Source organism: Rattus norvegicus, chromosome 8 (genome assembly GCF_021556685.1).
Source record: "Rattus norvegicus strain SHRSP/BbbUtx chromosome 8, alternate assembly SHRSP_T2T, whole genome shotgun sequence".
In the NCBI taxonomy this organism is placed as follows: Eukaryota; Metazoa; Chordata; class Mammalia; order Rodentia; family Muridae; genus Rattus; species Rattus norvegicus.
Genome location: NC_141541.1, coordinates 8,831,505 through 8,848,388, shown reverse-complemented (window position 1 = coordinate 8,848,388; position 16,884 = coordinate 8,831,505). Strand labels below are relative to the sequence as shown.

The following is a 16,884-nucleotide window of genomic DNA, read 5'->3' as shown; positions in this document are numbered from 1 at the left end:
TATATGAGGGCAAGTTATCAATGTCCTTTTGCACACTCAGAGGCTGAAGAAAAAATATGACAGTGATTTTGCTCTATCACTCTTCACCTTACCCTTTTGACAGGATTTGTCTGTGAACCTGGAGCTTACTTGCTAGCAAAGCATCAGTAATCTTGCCTGTGTCTACCATCTATGATCCTGGGGTTGTGTGAAGACATGCTGTGCCTAACTTTGCACATAGGACCTTGGGATTTGTTCTTGCACAGTGAGCACTTCTACTCACTAAGCCATCTTCCTGGCCTCAAAAATATAAAAAGCCCCGGTGAACAAGAACAATACAACACCCACAATGTTGACAAATGACTGGGGCATTTCTTATTATCCCAGGATACTTATTGTTTCTTTAAAACATAAAATGTAAGATAGTATCTTTTGGACTGTACACACAAAAGGTACTAAAATGTCCTTCCCCCATTTGTCTACTGGAATATGCCAGACTCATAAAAGAAAGTTCAGAACCACATGCTAGATCCTTTACTCTGACTCACTGCCTCTGCAGGCTTGCATGATGAGAATCTTGGGTTTGTTTCTCAGACTCGGACAGTTAGAATTGTTGAAAATGGTGAAGATAGTGTCATCATGAAGAACATCTGGCTTTTTGTTTCTGTGCTTCACCCCACAGATTCCTTCCAGGATGCCGTGGGACATAAAGACCAGGAATGTGCTGTCGGAGGACTGGTGCTCTGGACGGCCAGCAAACTTCATTAATTCTGTCTCCATTTCCTAAAAAGACTGCAGAGTCATTCCCAATGTATTCTCCAAATAAAGTTTGTATCTGAGTGACAGAGGAAGTTCACAAAAACTAAACTTCTAGGAATCAAGTAATTTAGGCAGAGTGCTGTGGTAAGATAAGTAACATTTTTTACATCAAGTCAGAAAATGATATGAACATTATTCTTTTGTTTTTTATTAAACATAGCTTTCATTCCTATGTCTTTAAGGAGAATCTTGGATTTTTAAGGAACCTGAGAGATAGAATATAATCAAAACCAACTTTATTACAATTAGGTTTTAGAAAATTCTCATTAAAAGAACTGATACACAGAGTTTATATTGAAAAAATTGAAAATATAAAATTTTTTTGCTATCAAACAATATCAAGTTTTGCATGTTTTAATCAAATTTTCTTAGGTTGTTTGGACAGAATTGAGATTATAACCTTTGTATAACTCACAATAATTAGGCATATTTTTCCGATATTGTTACATTTTTATATGTTTATTCTCTAGGTACTGCAAGTTTCAAAACTCAGAGCTTATGCTTCTCTTAGAACATCAATTAATAGCAACATCCAGACTAACAATTAAGAAATGCCTCCTGTTTTGTTGAAATAATGTTGCAAAGCATTCTGTGAATACTTTTTATGAGACTACACTTTGGACAAGGTCAAAACCCAGGAAATCCTGCTCTGGAGCAAATACAATTTGTTCTGGTTGCTACCCAAAGATAGGTTGACAATAGCACAGGGAAGGTTGCCCCCATCTTTGGGGCCATTACCTGAGCTGTAAGGTTTTCCTTTATCACCACTGAGTATCCAAGATTTTGAAGTAGTTCTTTCATGTTCAAAATGTCAGTCTCAGCATCATCTCTATCAAAAAGATAGTCAAACTTTTTGTTGCAGATGATGAGGGCCAGGCGGGTTCGGCCTTCCTTCTCCATCACTGGATATATCTGCAGTTATCAGACACATGGAATTTAAGAAAGGGTCCTCTTCATATCTCTACAATCAGTACAATGAGGACGGAAGTAGTTGTGAACAACAGAATGTTGCTGATAAAGTTATGCTGTGTTGACGAAATGATAGAATGTGAGACTAAAAACATATATCGTTGCCTGAATAGAGTATAAATTTCAACTAGTGACATGGCTTGGATTATCTGGTGGGGTGGATTTGAGGACATACTTTGAGATAAGATTTAAATATGGGAAAAAATTTAGGAAGAGAACCACTTGATTAGATAAAGTTCATTTTCTTTCATTTAATCTGAAGGAATCTGTGTGCATAGCCTGAATGGGCCAACTCTAGTCCCCTGGTTCCAAAGCTAATCACCTCTTCTGCCCTTTCTGTCTTCATCGTACAAAACCAATCACGAGAACATAGCTTCAGTGAATCCTGTACTTCTGTGCTCTGGATTCCCTGAGGAACTGAAAGAGAAAACAGAAACGAAGAACTGACACAACTCTGTAAGTCATGCACATGTCACAGCCCCCAGTTTATAATTCTGGAGTGCTCATTGATGCTCCTCAAAAAGTAATGAGAAAAAAAAAACAAATTCATATATAAATGACTGAAGCAAAGCTCTTGATTTTTTCTTTCTTTTGTTTTCTGTTTATCACTGACACTGTGCTTTTCTAGTGTGGCCAACATTGTCTAGTCTTTCAAGTTCAATAAATTAAAATCACATAAACTTAGGGATCTAAACTTTGTAAGAAAGTTAAGCTTTATTTAGTTGACTTAAATAGGTAGTTAATATTCTGATTTTTCTACCCTTTCAGGCCATTTCAGTGACAGGAAGCCCACATCGGTTTAGTGGTTCTTTACAGTTCTATATATTGCAAAATATACACCTTTATATCTGGACCATGTAGATAACATTTAACACCTTAATAATGACCTCATGAATTATTCCATATTTACTGCTTGTAAATATAAAAACAAAAGAAGTCTTTAATCGTAATCTAGTTTGATGCACCGGAGAAGAAAACCACTTCATTACTAATAATTGAATATTTTCAACTTCTTTAAAACATTTGCTCTTATGTCCTTGATTTTCCAAAGGACAGTGACCCTCCTGATCTTTTTAAGCACTAATCATTTATTTACCTTGGCCGCTATTCGTTTTCTCTCATACTACAAGGAAGTGAATATCCTTGCTTAGAACACTGCCTCCCTTTCTGCTTTGAACCCCAAACCTTCTCAATCCCTCACAAGAATTTTGGTAGATCATTTACTTAGAATTTTGCATCTTGCTCTCCTCCTCTCTCCCTCTGCTCTTCTTGTATTTTCATAATAATGTTTGGCTCTATCAACAGTCTCTTGTCTCTTTTTGCTGATTTATGATGTGTAAGCTGAGATTACAGAAACATCTTACACATAAAGGATTTCTTGCTATTTGCATCTGCTTAGGACACAGTTGGGTGTTTTTTAACTCTCAGAGATGACCGGACTAATCAGTGGGTCTATATTTGATCAAAGTTTTAGGGAATGACAACTCTCAATGAAAGCAATTTCGCAGGAAACACATACATGCATACATACATTCATGCCTACATGCATATTCACACCTATGCACACATTCATTTACACACACCCATACATACACATGCACACATGTATGCACACATGCACACACATACACAAGCATGCACACACACGTGAATACTTGTATTCATACTCATGCACACACATGCATGCACACAAATTAGCACATATGCATGTACACGTCTACCATAGTAGACTCCTTTTCCACTGAAAAGAAGGCATAGGCATCATATGTCAGACTCTGTACCTAACACTCATGGCTTTACTCATTTCGCATTCAATTTCCTACTTCCCTGTGAGATTATAACCTTCCGTAAGGACTTTGGACATGACAAGGTCATTCTTGTATCAGGTCTACCCTAGCCTTTAGTTTTGTACAACAGTTTTGGACAAATTTCCTTTGCTCCTTGGAGGTATATTCTAATATAGCTCCTCAATAGATGTGAGCTTGACTAAACATCCTCAAGCCTCAACCCATTTTACCTATGCAATTGCTTTCTCTAGTCTAATTCTCTTTCTTTTATCTGTTAAATTAATTTATACTACTTTTTCCATGTTTATGGTATACCACCACTCACTAATTTATAAACTCAATGGTATTAAGGGGTCTTGATCTATCATTCTTGCTGCCATATAAACCAAGTATTGAGAACAGAAATTCAGTATATCATTTAATGTATGGTGTAGGCATGCAAACATAAAAAAAAATTCACAAACGTTTCATTCCTTAGTTTGTCAGAACTTCTAAAAATATAGCATTCTTTTTCTTGTTTTAGATTTTTTATTTACATTTTAAATGTTATTCCCTTTTCTGGTTTCCCCTCCAGAAACCTACTATCCCTTTCTCCACCATGCTTCTGTGAGGGTGTTCCCTCACCTACTCACTTCCTCCCACCTCCCTGCCCTGAAATTCTCCTATAACTCCCCTTTCTAGATAAGTGTAATTCCTTAATAAACTACACTAGTTCATCAATTTCTTTGGTGAACACAAAGAATGTGACTTATGTAATGTTAGGTATTTTTATTTAATTATATATAAAATTTAAAGAGCAGTATACAAACATACTTAACTACATCTTGTTTGTGCTAGTAATTTCTTAAGCCTCTACTGTTTTATAAATTTAAAGATGTTATTAACATCATTTTAAAACATGGGCAATGACAGCACATGTCAGTGATAATGATGGCCTTGCAGTAAGGCCTTCTTGACTGTGGCCCTAGTTCCAGATTCCACAAAAGCTTCGAAAATTTACTTTCTCGCAAATGGCATCAGCATACACCCTGGAATTGACATTACCTGTAAGCATTAGATGTGATGCATGGGCCACTCCAACATTTACCTCCATTTCTTCATCTTCTACTTTTCCCCTGGATTCTGAAGAGAAGTTGAAAACCAGGATTTGAAAAACTTTCAAGTGGTAGAGGATGAAAAATCCCCAGAGTTACTGAGATTCCATAAAGTGATTTCTGCAATAATTCAGGGAACCTGTGACCCCATTCCTAAATGACAAGCAAGACCAATGAAACAGGAGGTTTGGTGCAATTACCCATCAGAGAAAAAGACATTATCTGCTTCAATAAATCTTGTCCCTCATTTTTGTTGACTTTAATTTCTTTTTCAGAATCTGGAGTAGACAAAGAAAAGGAGAATCAGTATTCTGTTTCAAATATAATTTTTATTTGTTTTTTTGAAACTTCAGTATATTGATACATTGCATTGTGATCATGCCAGTGCACCACTATTCAGTCCAAAACAGGAATAATATGCTTTATACGCTAAGGGCTCTGTTTACAGCTAAGATGGGCAATGAATAAATTCATGATTTTCCTGTTTCTTATGCATAATATAAATTGCAAAAACATAGGTTTTAATCTACACTAAACTTGCAGCCCCATTCACATGATTTGTATATGGCCTTGCCTTTGTTCCTTCCCTTGCATTTTATTTTTCTATCAGTATATAACAGCTAACTCACTCAACCCTGGGAATATCTCATCTCTACTATACACAGGATCTCAAGAGACTGGCAGTGGAACATCTGTCAAATCTCTATTTAGGGTGAGGTAGGTGGTTTGCCAATCCCTGGTGCACCCCAAAGGAAAGCTCAACTAGACAATTGTGCATGTGAAATTTTCCCCTTACAATTCTCAGGTTTAACACTATTTCTTTTAAACTCCTGCTTGTGTCCCCATTCCTTAACCTCTAGTGTCATCTCCTCCTTTTCTTATTTTATAGTGTATTATTATTAGTAATGCCTGAATCCAAATTCTGTTGTCTATTTGCTGAAGGCTGAGAGGTCGTCCACTGGATATGAGGAACCAATGGCTATGTCTCCAGTGTCAAGTGACTCTGTCTAACTCAGCAGTTATATACTGTTGACACTTCTGAGAAGGAAAATGTAGAAGACTACATTACCTTGAGTCTTTCCTGGGACATAAAAATAGAGATAAGCTTCTGGTTTTCACCTGTGCGCAAAGCAGACACTGTGCCACAGCTCTCTGTGCTCAGATCCCACTGGAAAAAAGCTGGTCTCCCAGGACTAACACATGAGAGAGCACAGATAAGACAAACATTTCTACTCACATCCCTTGCCCAAGAAGAACCTGCCTAGAACACACAGGACACAGGGATTGAGGAGCAGTCTGCGACAGGATCCTTCTGGTTTCTGTCTGTGCTCTGAGCTGGCCCTGTGCCACAGTTCTCTGTACCCAGATCCTGCTAGGAGAGAGCTGGTTCACCAGTAGTGCTGATAATCAAGTTTATAGGAGGGTCAACCACTGTCAGACACAGCAAGACCAGCTAATATCAGAGGTAAATACATGGAAAGAGGCAAGGGCAAGAACCTAAGCAACAGAAACCAAGTCCACTTGGCATCATCAGAATCCAGTTATCACAACCACAGCAACCCCTGGATAGCCCGATGCGTTGGGAAAAGCAAGATTTTGATTTAAAAGCACAACTCATGTTGACGTTAGAGGACTTTCCTTCTATATGGGTGTTCCCGTCCACATCTTCCCCCCATTACCACTTTCCCCTCCAGAATCCCATTCACTAGAGGTTCAGTCTTGGCAGGACCAAGGTCTTCCCTTTCCACTGGTGCCCTTATAGGCTATTCATGCAGTTGGAGCCCAGGATTAGTCCATGTATATATAATCTTTGGGTAGTGGCTTAGTCCCTGGAAGCTCTGATTGGTTGGCATTGTCCATATGGGGTCTCAAGCCCCTTCAAGCTCTTTCAGTCCTTTCTCTGATTCCTTCAACGGGGGTCCTATTCTCAGTTCAGTAGTTTGCTGCTGGCATTTGCCTATGTATTTGCCATATTCTGGCTGTGTCTCTCAGGAGAGATCTACATCCGGTCCCTGTCAGCCTGCACTTCTTTGCTTCATCTGTCTTATCTAGTTTGGTGGCTGTATATTAATGGGCCACATGTGGGGCAGGCTCTTAATGGGCGTTCCTTCAGCCTCTGTTCTAAACTTTGCCTCCCTATTCCCTCCCAAGGGTATTTTTGTTCCCCTTTTAAAGAAGGAGTGAAGCATCTGCATTTTTGTCATCCTTCTTGAATTTCATGTGTTCTATGCATCTTGGGTAATTCGAGCATTTGGGCTAATATCCACTTATCAGTGAGTGCATACCATGGGTATTTTTCTGTGATTGGGTTACCTCACTCAGGATGATATTTCCCAGTCAATCTGTTTGACTATAAATTTCATAAAGTCATTGTTTTTGATAGCTGAGTAGTATTCCATTGTGTATATGGGAGGGAAACACCCATATAGAAGGGGAGGGGAATGGATTAGGGGGATGTTGGCCTGGAAACTGGGAAAAATAATAACGATTGAAATGTAAATGAGAAATACCCAATTTAATAAAGATGGAGAAAAAAATAAAAATAAATACACTAAAAAGAAGGGGGGAGGGGGAGAGATTAGGGGAATTTTGGATTGGAAACCGGAAAAGGAAATTACATTTGAAATGTAAATAAAAAATACCCAATTTAATGAAGATGGAAAAAACTAATAAATAAATAAATAAATAAATAAATAAATACTAAGTTACCTGGAAAAAAAAGACATAAATAACTCCCTTAAAGAAATATAGGACAGATACAGCCTCTAGGTTCCCGTAGAGGAGGACCCAGGAACAGCAGGTCCACTGCGTCTGAGACACCACTGGAACCTGAAGGGACTGACCGGATAAACAGTTCTCTGCACCCAAATCCCATGGGAGGGAGAGCTAAACCTTCAGAGAGGCAGACACACGTGGGAAACCAGAAGAGACTGCACTCTGCACACATTACTGATTCCAGAGGAAAACACCAAACACCATCTGGAACCTTGGTGCACAGAAGCTCCTGGAAAGGGCGGCCCAGATCTTCCTGGTTGCTGTGGCCGCAGAGAACTCATAAGCAACACCCCAGGAGCAAACTTGAGCCTCGGGACCACAGGTAAGACTAACTTTTCTGCTGCAAGCGACCTGCCCGGTGAACTCAAGACACAGGTCCACAGGAACAGCTGAAGACCTGTAGAGAGGAAAAACTACACGCCCGAAAGCAGAACACTCTGTCCCCATAACTGGCTGAAAGGAAACAGGAAAACAGGTCTACAGCACTCCTGAAACACAGGCTTATAGGACAGTCTAGCCACTGTCAGAAATAGCAGAACAAAGTAACACTAGAATGATGGTGAGAGGCAAGCGCAGGAACCCAAGCAACAGAAACCAAGACTACATGGCATCATCAGAACCCAATTCTCCAACCAAAGCAAACACGGAATACCCAAACACACCAGAAAAGCAAGATCTAGTTTCAAAATCATATTTTATCATGATACTGGAGGACTTCAAAAAAGACGTGAAGAAATCCCTTAGAGAACAAGTAGAAGCCTACAGAGAGGAATCGCAAAAATCCCTAAAAGAATTCCAGGAAAACATAAATAAACAAGTAGAAGCCCATAGAGAGGAGTCACAAAAATCCCTGAAAGAATTCCAGGAAAACACAATCAAACAGTTGAAGGAATTAAAAATGGAAATAGAAGCAATCAAGAAAGAACACATGGAAACAACCCTGGATATAGAAAACCAAAAGAATAGACAAGGAGCTGTAGATACGAGCTTCACCAACAGAATACAAGAGATGGAAGAGAAAATCTCAGGAGCAGAAGATTCCATAGAAATCATCGACTCAACTGTCAAAGATAATGTAAAGTGGAAAAAGCTACTGGTCCAAAACATACAGGAAATCCAGGACTCAATGAGAAGATCAAACCTAAGGATAATAGGTATAGAAGAGAGTGAAGACTCCCAGCTCAAAGGACCAGTAAAAATCTTCAGCAAAGTCATAGAAGAAAACTTCCCTAACCTAAAGAAAGAGATGCCCATAAGCATACAAGAAGCCTACAGAACTCCAAATAGATTGGACCAGAAAAGAAACTCCTCCCGTCACATAATAGTCAAAACACCAAAGGCACAAAATAAAGAAAGAATATTAAAAGCAGTAAGGGAGAAAGGTCAAGTAACATATAAAGGCAGACCTATCAGAATCACACCAGACTTTTCGCCATAAACTATGAAAGCCAGAAGATCCTGGACAGATGCCATACAGACCTTAAGAGAACAAAAATGCCAGCCCAGGTTACTGTATCCTGCAAAACTCTCAATTAACATAGATGGAGAAACCAAGATATTCCATGACAAAACCAAATTTACACAATATCTTTCTACAAATCCAGCACTACAAAGGATAATAAATGGTAAAGCCCAACACAAGGAGGGAAGCTATACCATAGAAGAAGCAAGAAACTAATCGTCTTGCCAACAAAACAAAGAGAAGAAAAGCACACAAACATAACCTCATATCCAAATATGAATATAACAGGAAGCAATAATCACTATTCCTTAATATCTCTCAACATCAATGGTCTCAACTCCCCAATAAAAAAACATAGATTAACAAACTGGATATGAACGAGGACCCTGCATTCTGCTGCCTACAGGAAACACACCTAAAAGACAATGACAGACAGTACTTCAGAGTGAAAGGCTGGAAAACAACTTTCCAACCAAATGGTCGGAAGAAGCAAGCTGGAGTAGCCATTCTAATATCAAATAAAATCAATTTTCAACTAAAAGTCATCAAAAAAGTTAAGGAAGGACACCATATTCATCAAAGGAAAAATCCAACAAGATGAACTCTCAATCCTAAAATGCCCAAATACAAGGGCACCTACATACGTAAAAGAAACCTTTCTAAAGCTCAAAACACACATTGCACCTCACACAGTAATAGTAGGAGATTTCAGCACCCCACTCTCATCAATGGACAGATCATGGAAACAGAAATTAAACAGAGACGTAGGCAGACTAAGAGAAGTCATGAGCCAAATGGACGTAACAGATATTTATAGAACATTCTATCCTAAAACAAAAGGATATACCTTCTTCTCAGCTCGTCATGGTACTTTCTCCAAAATTGACCATATAATTGGTCAAAAAACGGGCCTCAACAGGTACAGAAAGATAGAAATAATCCCATATGTGCTATCAGACCACCACGGCCTAAAACTGGTCTTCAATAACGATAAGGGAAGAATGCCCACATATACGTGGAAATTGAACAATGCTCTACTCAATGATAACCTGGTCAAGGAAGAAATAAAGAAAGAAATTAAAGACTTTTTAGAATTTAATGAAAATGAAGGTGCAACATACCCAAAATTATGGGGCACAATGAAAGCTGTGCTAAGAGGAAAACTCATAGCTCTGAGTGCCTACAGAAAGAAACAGGAAAGAGCATATGTCAGCAGCTTGACAACACACCTAAAAGCTCTAGAACAAAAAGAAGCAAATACACCCAGGAGGAGAAGAAGGCAGGAAATAATCAAACTCAGAGCTGAATCAACCAAGTAGAAACAAAAAGAACCATAGAAAGAATCAACAGAACCAAAAGTTGGTTCTTTGAGAAAATCAACAAGATAGATAAACCCTTAGCCAGATATGAAAAGGGAGACATAACTACAGATTCAGAGGAAATTCAAAAAATCATCAGATCTTACTATAAATTCCTATATTCAACAAAACCTGAAAATCTGGAGGAAATGGACAATTCCCCAGACAGATACCAGATACCGAAGTTAAATCAGGAAGAGATAAACGAGTTAAATAACCCCATAACTCCTACGGAAATAGAAGCAGTCATTAAAGGTCTCCCAACAATAAAGAGCCCAGGTCCTGACGGGTTTAGTGCAGAATTCTATCAGACATTCATAGAAGACCTCACACCAATATTATCCAAACTATTTCACAAAATTGAAACAGAAGGAGCACTACCGAATTCCTTCTATGAAGCCACAATTACTCTTAAACCTAAACCACACAAAGACCCAACAAAGAAAGAGAACTTCAGACCAATTTCCCTTATGAATATCGATGCAAAAATACTCAATAAAATTCTGGCACACCAAATCCAAGAGCACATCAAAACAATCATCCACCATGATCAAGTAGGCTTCATCCCAGGCATGCAGGGATGGTTTAATATACGGAAAACCATCAACGTGATCCATTATATAAACAAACTGAAAGAAAAAAAACACATGATTATTTCATTAGATGCTGAGAAAGCATTTAACAAAATTCAACACCCCTTCATGATAAAAGTCCTGGAAAGAATAGGAATTCAGGGCCCATACCTAAACATAGTAAAAGCCATATACAGCAAACTAGTTGCTAACATTAAACTAAATGGAGAGAAATTGAAGCAATCCCACTAAAATCAGGGACTAGACAAGGCTGCCCATTCTCTCCCTACTTATTCAATATAGTTCTTGAAGTTCTAGCAAAAGCAATCAGACAACAAAAGGAGGTCAAGGGGATACAGATCGGAAAAGAGGAAGTCAAAATATCACTATTTGCAGATGATATGATAGTATAATTAAGTGATCCCAAAAGTTCCACCAGAGAACTACTAAAGCTGATAAACAACGTCAGCAAAGTGGCTGGGTATAAAATTAACTCAAATAAATCAGTAGCCTTCCTCTACACAAAAAAAAAAAAAAAAAAAAAAAAAAAAAACTGAGAAAGAAATTCGGGAAACGACACCGTTCATAGTAGACACAAATAATATAAAGTACCTCGGTGAGACTTTAACCAAGCAAGTAAAACATCTGTACAATAAGAACTTCAAGACACTGAAGAAAGAAATTGAAGACCTCAGAAGATGGAAAGATCTCCCATGCTCATGGATTGGCAGGATTAATATAGTAAAAATGGCCATTTTACCAAAAGCGATCTACAGATTCAATGCAATCCCCATCAAAATACCAATCCAATTCTTCAAAGAGTTAGACAGAACAATTTGCAAATTCATCTGGAATAACAAAAAACCCAGGATAGCTAAAGCTATCCTCAACAATAAAAGGACTTCAGGGGGAATCACTCCCTGAACTCAAGAAATATTACAGAGCATTAGTGATAAAAACTGCATGGTATTGGTACAGAGACAGACAGATAGACCAATGAAACAGAATTGAAGACCCAGAAATGAACCCACACACCTATGGACTCTTGATTTTTGACAAAGGAGCCAAAACCATCCAATGGAAAAAAGATAGCATTTTCAGCAAATGGTGCTGGTTCAACTGGAGGTCAACATGTAGAAGAATGCAGATCAATCCATGCTTATCACCCTGTACAAAACTTAAGTCCAAGTGGATCAAGGACCTCCACATCAAACCAGATACACTGAAACTAATAGAAGAAAAACTAGGGAAGCATCTGGAACATATGGGCACTGGAAAAAATTTCCTGAACAAAACACCAATGGCTTATGCTCTAAGATCAAGAATTGACAAATGGGATCTCATAAAACGCAAAGCTTCTGTAAGGCAAAGGACACTGTGGTTAGGACAAAATGGCAACCAACAGTGTGGGAAAACATCTTTACCAATCCTACAACAGATAGAGGCCTTATATCCAAAATATACAAAGAACTCAAGAAGTTAGACCGCAGGGAAACAAATAACCCTATTAAAAAATGGAGTTCAGAGGTAAACAAGGAATTCACAGCTGAGGAATGCCGAATGGCCGAGAAACACCTAAATAAATGTTCAACATCTTTAGTGATAAGGGAAATGCAAATCAAAACAACCCTGAGATTTCACCTCACACCACTGAGAATGGCTAAGCTCAAAAACTCAGGTGACAGCAAATGGTGGCGAGGATTCGGAGATAGAGGAACACTCCTCCATTGTTGGTGGGATTGCAGACTGGTACAACCATTCTAGAAATCAGTCTGGAGGTTCCTCAGAAAATTGGACATTGAACTGCCTGAGGATCCAGCTATACCTCTCTTGGGCATATACCCAAAAGATGCCCCAACATATAAAAAAGACACGTGCTCCACTATGTTCATCGCAGCCTTATTTATAATAGCCAGAAGCTGGAAAGAACCCAGATGCCCTTCAACAGAGGAATGGATACAGAAAATGTGGTACATCTACACAATTGTAATATTACTCAGCTATCAAAAACAATTACTTTATGAAATTCGTAGGCAAATGGTTGGAACTGGAAAATATCATCCTGAGTGAGGTAACCCAATCACAGAAAAACACACATGGTATGCATTCATTGATAAGTGGCTATTAGCCCAAATGCTTGAATTACCCTAGATGCCTAGAACAAATGAAACTCACGACAGATGATCAAAATGTCAATGCTTCACTCCTTCTTTAAAAGGGGAACTAGAATACTCTTGGCAGGGAATAGAGAGGCAAAGATTAAAACAGAGACTGAAGGAATCCCCTTAAGATCCTGCCCCACATGTGGCCCATACTTATACAGCCTTCCAATTAGACAAGATGGATGAAGCAAAGAAGTGCAGGCCGACAGTAGTTGGATGTAGATCGCTCCTGAGAGACACAGCCAGAATACAGCAAATACAGAGGCGAATGCCAGCAGCAAACCACTGAACTGAGAACGGGATTCCCGTTGAAGGAACCAGAGAAAGAAGTGGAAGAGCTTGAAGGAGCTCGAGACTCCTTATGAACAAGAATGGCAAGCAATCAGAGCTTCCAGGGACTACGCCACTACCTAAAGACTATACATGGACTGACCCTGGACTCTGACCTTATAGGTAGCAATGAATATTCTAGTAAGATCACCAGTAGAAGGGGAAGCCCTTGGTCCTGCTAAGACTGAACCCCCAGTGAACGTGATTGTTGGGGGGAGGGCGGCAATGGGGGGAGGATGGAGAGGGGAACACCCATAAAGAAGGGGAGGGGGAGGGATTAGGCGGATGTTTGTCCGGAAAACGGGAAAGGGAATAACACTCGAAATGTAAATAAGAAATACTCAAGTTAATAAAAAAAAAAAGAAAGAAAGATATATAGGACAACATAGGTAAACAGGGAGAACACATTAAAGAGGTATCATAAAAATCCCTTAAAGAATTATAGGAAACACAAACAAACAGATTAAGGAATGAACAAAAATGATCCAGGATCTAAAAATTGAAATAGGAACAATAAAGAAATCACAATGAAAGACAACCCTGGACATAGAAAACATAGAAATGAGAACAGGAGTCATAGACACAAGCATTACCAACAGAATACAAGAGACAGAAGATAGAATCTCATGAAAGAAGACACCATAGAAATCATTGTCAAAAGCAAAGAAAATGCAAAACACTCAAAAGCTCTAATTACCCAAGATGCAATCTACAGACCAAATGAAACACAAGAAGAAAGACAACCAGAGTGTGGATGCTTCAGTCCTCCTTAAAAGGGGGAACAAAAGTATTCATAGAAGTTGACATGGAGGCAAAATTTGGAGCAGAGACTGAAGGAATGGCCATTCAGAACCTCCCCCACCAGGGGATCCAGGCCTTATATATACAGCCAACAAAACTAGACACTATTGATGAAACCAAGAAGTGCATTGCAACCCCGTAAGAACAACAATACCAACAAATCAGAGCTCCTAGAGACTAAACCACTACACAAAGACTACAAATGGACAGACCCATGGCTCCTGCTTCATTTAGCAGAGGATGGCCTTGTTGGCCATCAATGGGAGGAGAAGCTCTTGGTCCTACCAAGGATGGACTCCCCCAGTGTAGGGGAATGTGAGGGTGGGGAGGCAGGAAAGGGGTTGTTTGGGGAGGGGGAACACCCTTATAAAAAGGGGGATGGGGATGGGATAGGAGGCTTATAAATGGAAAAGGGGGAAAGGAAATAACATTTGAAATGTAAATAAAAATATCAAAATTAAAAAAATAAAAGAAAATGAAAAAATTCCTGTCCTAATACAGGAAATCAAAGACACAATGAAAAGATAAAACCTACAGATAATAGGTATAGAAGAAAACGATGATTCCCAACTTAAGGCGCCAGTAAATATCTTCAACAAAATTATAGAAGAAAATTTCCCTAACCTACAGAATATGCCCATAAATGTACAAGAAGCCTACAGAACTCTAAATAGATTGGACCAGAAAAGTAATTTCTCCCATCATCACATGGTAGTCAAAACAGCAAATGGACAAAACAAAGAAAGAATATTAAAAGCAGTAATTGAAAAAGCCCATGTATTATGTGAAGGCAGATGTATCAGAATCACACCAGACATCTCAACAAGGACTATGAAAAACAGATCCTTAGCAGATGTCATACAGTCTCTAAGAAAACATAAATCTCAGCCCAGCAAAACTCTCATGGACATAGATGGAGAAGCCAAGATACTCCATGACAAAACCAAATTTACAAAATATCTTTCCACAAATTCAGCCTTAAAAAAGAATAATGATGGAAAACTCCAACACAATGAGGGAAACTACATGATCAAAAAGCAAGAACATAATCTTCTTTCAAATAACCCAAGAGAAGAAAGCCACACAAACATAATCCCTCCCCTAACAACAAAAATAACAGAAAACAACAATCGTTGGTCCATAATGTCTTTCAGTATCAATGGACTCAACTTCCCAGTAAAAAGACATAGAATAATAGAATGTATATGTAAATAGGACAGAGCATTTTGCTGCAAATAAGAAACACAGCTTAGTGACAAAGACAGACCCTATATCAGAATAAAAGGCTGGGAAACAATTTTCCAAGCATGTGGTCCCAAGAAACCAGCTGGTGTAGCCATTCTAATATCGAATAAAATCAACTTTCAATCAAAAGTTATCAAAAAGGCTAAAGAAGGACACTTCATATTGATCAATGAAAAAATCCACCAAGATGAACTCTCAATCCTGAACATCTATGCTCCAAATGCAAGGGCCCCTACATCCATAAAAGAAACCTTACTTAAGCTCAAGGTATACATTCCACTCCATACAATAATAGTGGGTGGCATCAACACCCCATTCTCGTCAATGGACAGATTATGGAAATAGAAACTAAACAGAGACACAGAGAAATTAACAAAAGTTATGAACAAATGGATTTAACAGATATCTATAGAACATTTCATCTTAAAACAAAACAATATATCTACTTCTCAGCACCTCATGCTACCTTCTCAAAAACTGACCGTAAAACTAGTCACAAAGGGTTGGGGATTTAGCTCAGTGGTAGAGCACTTGCCTAGCAAGCGCAAGGCCTTAGGTTCAATCCCCAGCTCCGAAAAAAAAAAAGAAAGAAAAAAAAAGAAAAGAAAAGAAAAAAAAACTAGTCACAAAACAGGCCTCAGCAGATACAAGAAGATTGAAATAATCCCATGCATCCTATCAGATTGCCATGGACCAGGAAGCTGCACAATGCTCATCACAATGACATCTTGGTCAGAGAAGAAATAAAGAAAGAAATTAAAGACTTTTTAGAATTTAATGAAAATGAAGGCACACCATACCCAAACTGATGAGACACAATGAAAGCAGTGTTAAGAGGAAATCTCATAGCGCTGAGTGCCTGCAGAAAGAAACAGGAAAGAGCATGTGTCAGCAGCTGAATGCCTCCAACATGAAACTGGAGAGAGCCTAAAAGCTCTAGAACAAAAAAGGCAAATACACCCAGAGGAGTAGCCAGCAAGAATTAATCAATCTCAGGGCTGAAGTCAACTAAGTAGAAACAAAAAGAACTATAGAGAGAATTGACAAAACCAGGATCTGATCCTGTGAGAAAAATCAACAAGATAGATAAACCCTTAGCCAAACTAACTAGAGGGCACAAAGAGAATATCTAAATTAACAAAATCAGACATGAAAAGAGAGACATGACAACAGAATCTGAGGAAATTAAAAAAAAAATCAGGAATTCCTACTACAAAAGACTATATTCAATAAAACTGGAAAATCCGGATTAAATGGACAATTTTCCTGACCTGCACCAGTTACCAAAGTTAAATTAGGAAGAGATAAACCATTAAACCAGTACCATAACTCCTAAAGAAATAGAAACAGTCATTTAAAGTTGACCGAAACAAGAACAACTAAAAGCCCAGGAGGAGATGAGTTTAGTACAGAATTCTATCAGACCTTCGTAGAACACTTAATACCAATACTCTCCAAACTACTCCACAAAATAGAAACAGAAGGAACATTACCCAATTCCTTCTGTGAAGTCACAATTATGCTTATACCT

The 16,884-nt window shown here is 38.5% G+C and overlaps 1 protein-coding gene across 4 annotated transcripts in view; it reads right to left on the bottom strand.

Annotated features, from left to right (window-relative positions):
- Positions 1-16,884, bottom strand: part of Casp12 (caspase 12) — a 31,762-nt gene that overhangs the window by 7,831 nt on the left and 7,047 nt on the right. For 2 of the 4 annotated variants that reach the window (XR_015626334.1, XM_087560247.1), the window contains exons 4-8: positions 4,849-4,926; positions 4,599-4,676; positions 2,090-2,184; positions 1,537-1,710; positions 528-762 (exon numbers count right to left, since the gene is read on the bottom strand). Coding sequence is in view for 2 of the 4 variants with exons in the window: in XM_087560247.1 (XP_087416373.1) it covers positions 528-762; positions 1,537-1,710; positions 2,090-2,184; positions 4,599-4,676; positions 4,849-4,926 (660 nt within the window). In the remaining 2 variants the exon portion in view is untranslated. 4 annotated transcript variants of the gene reach the window in all.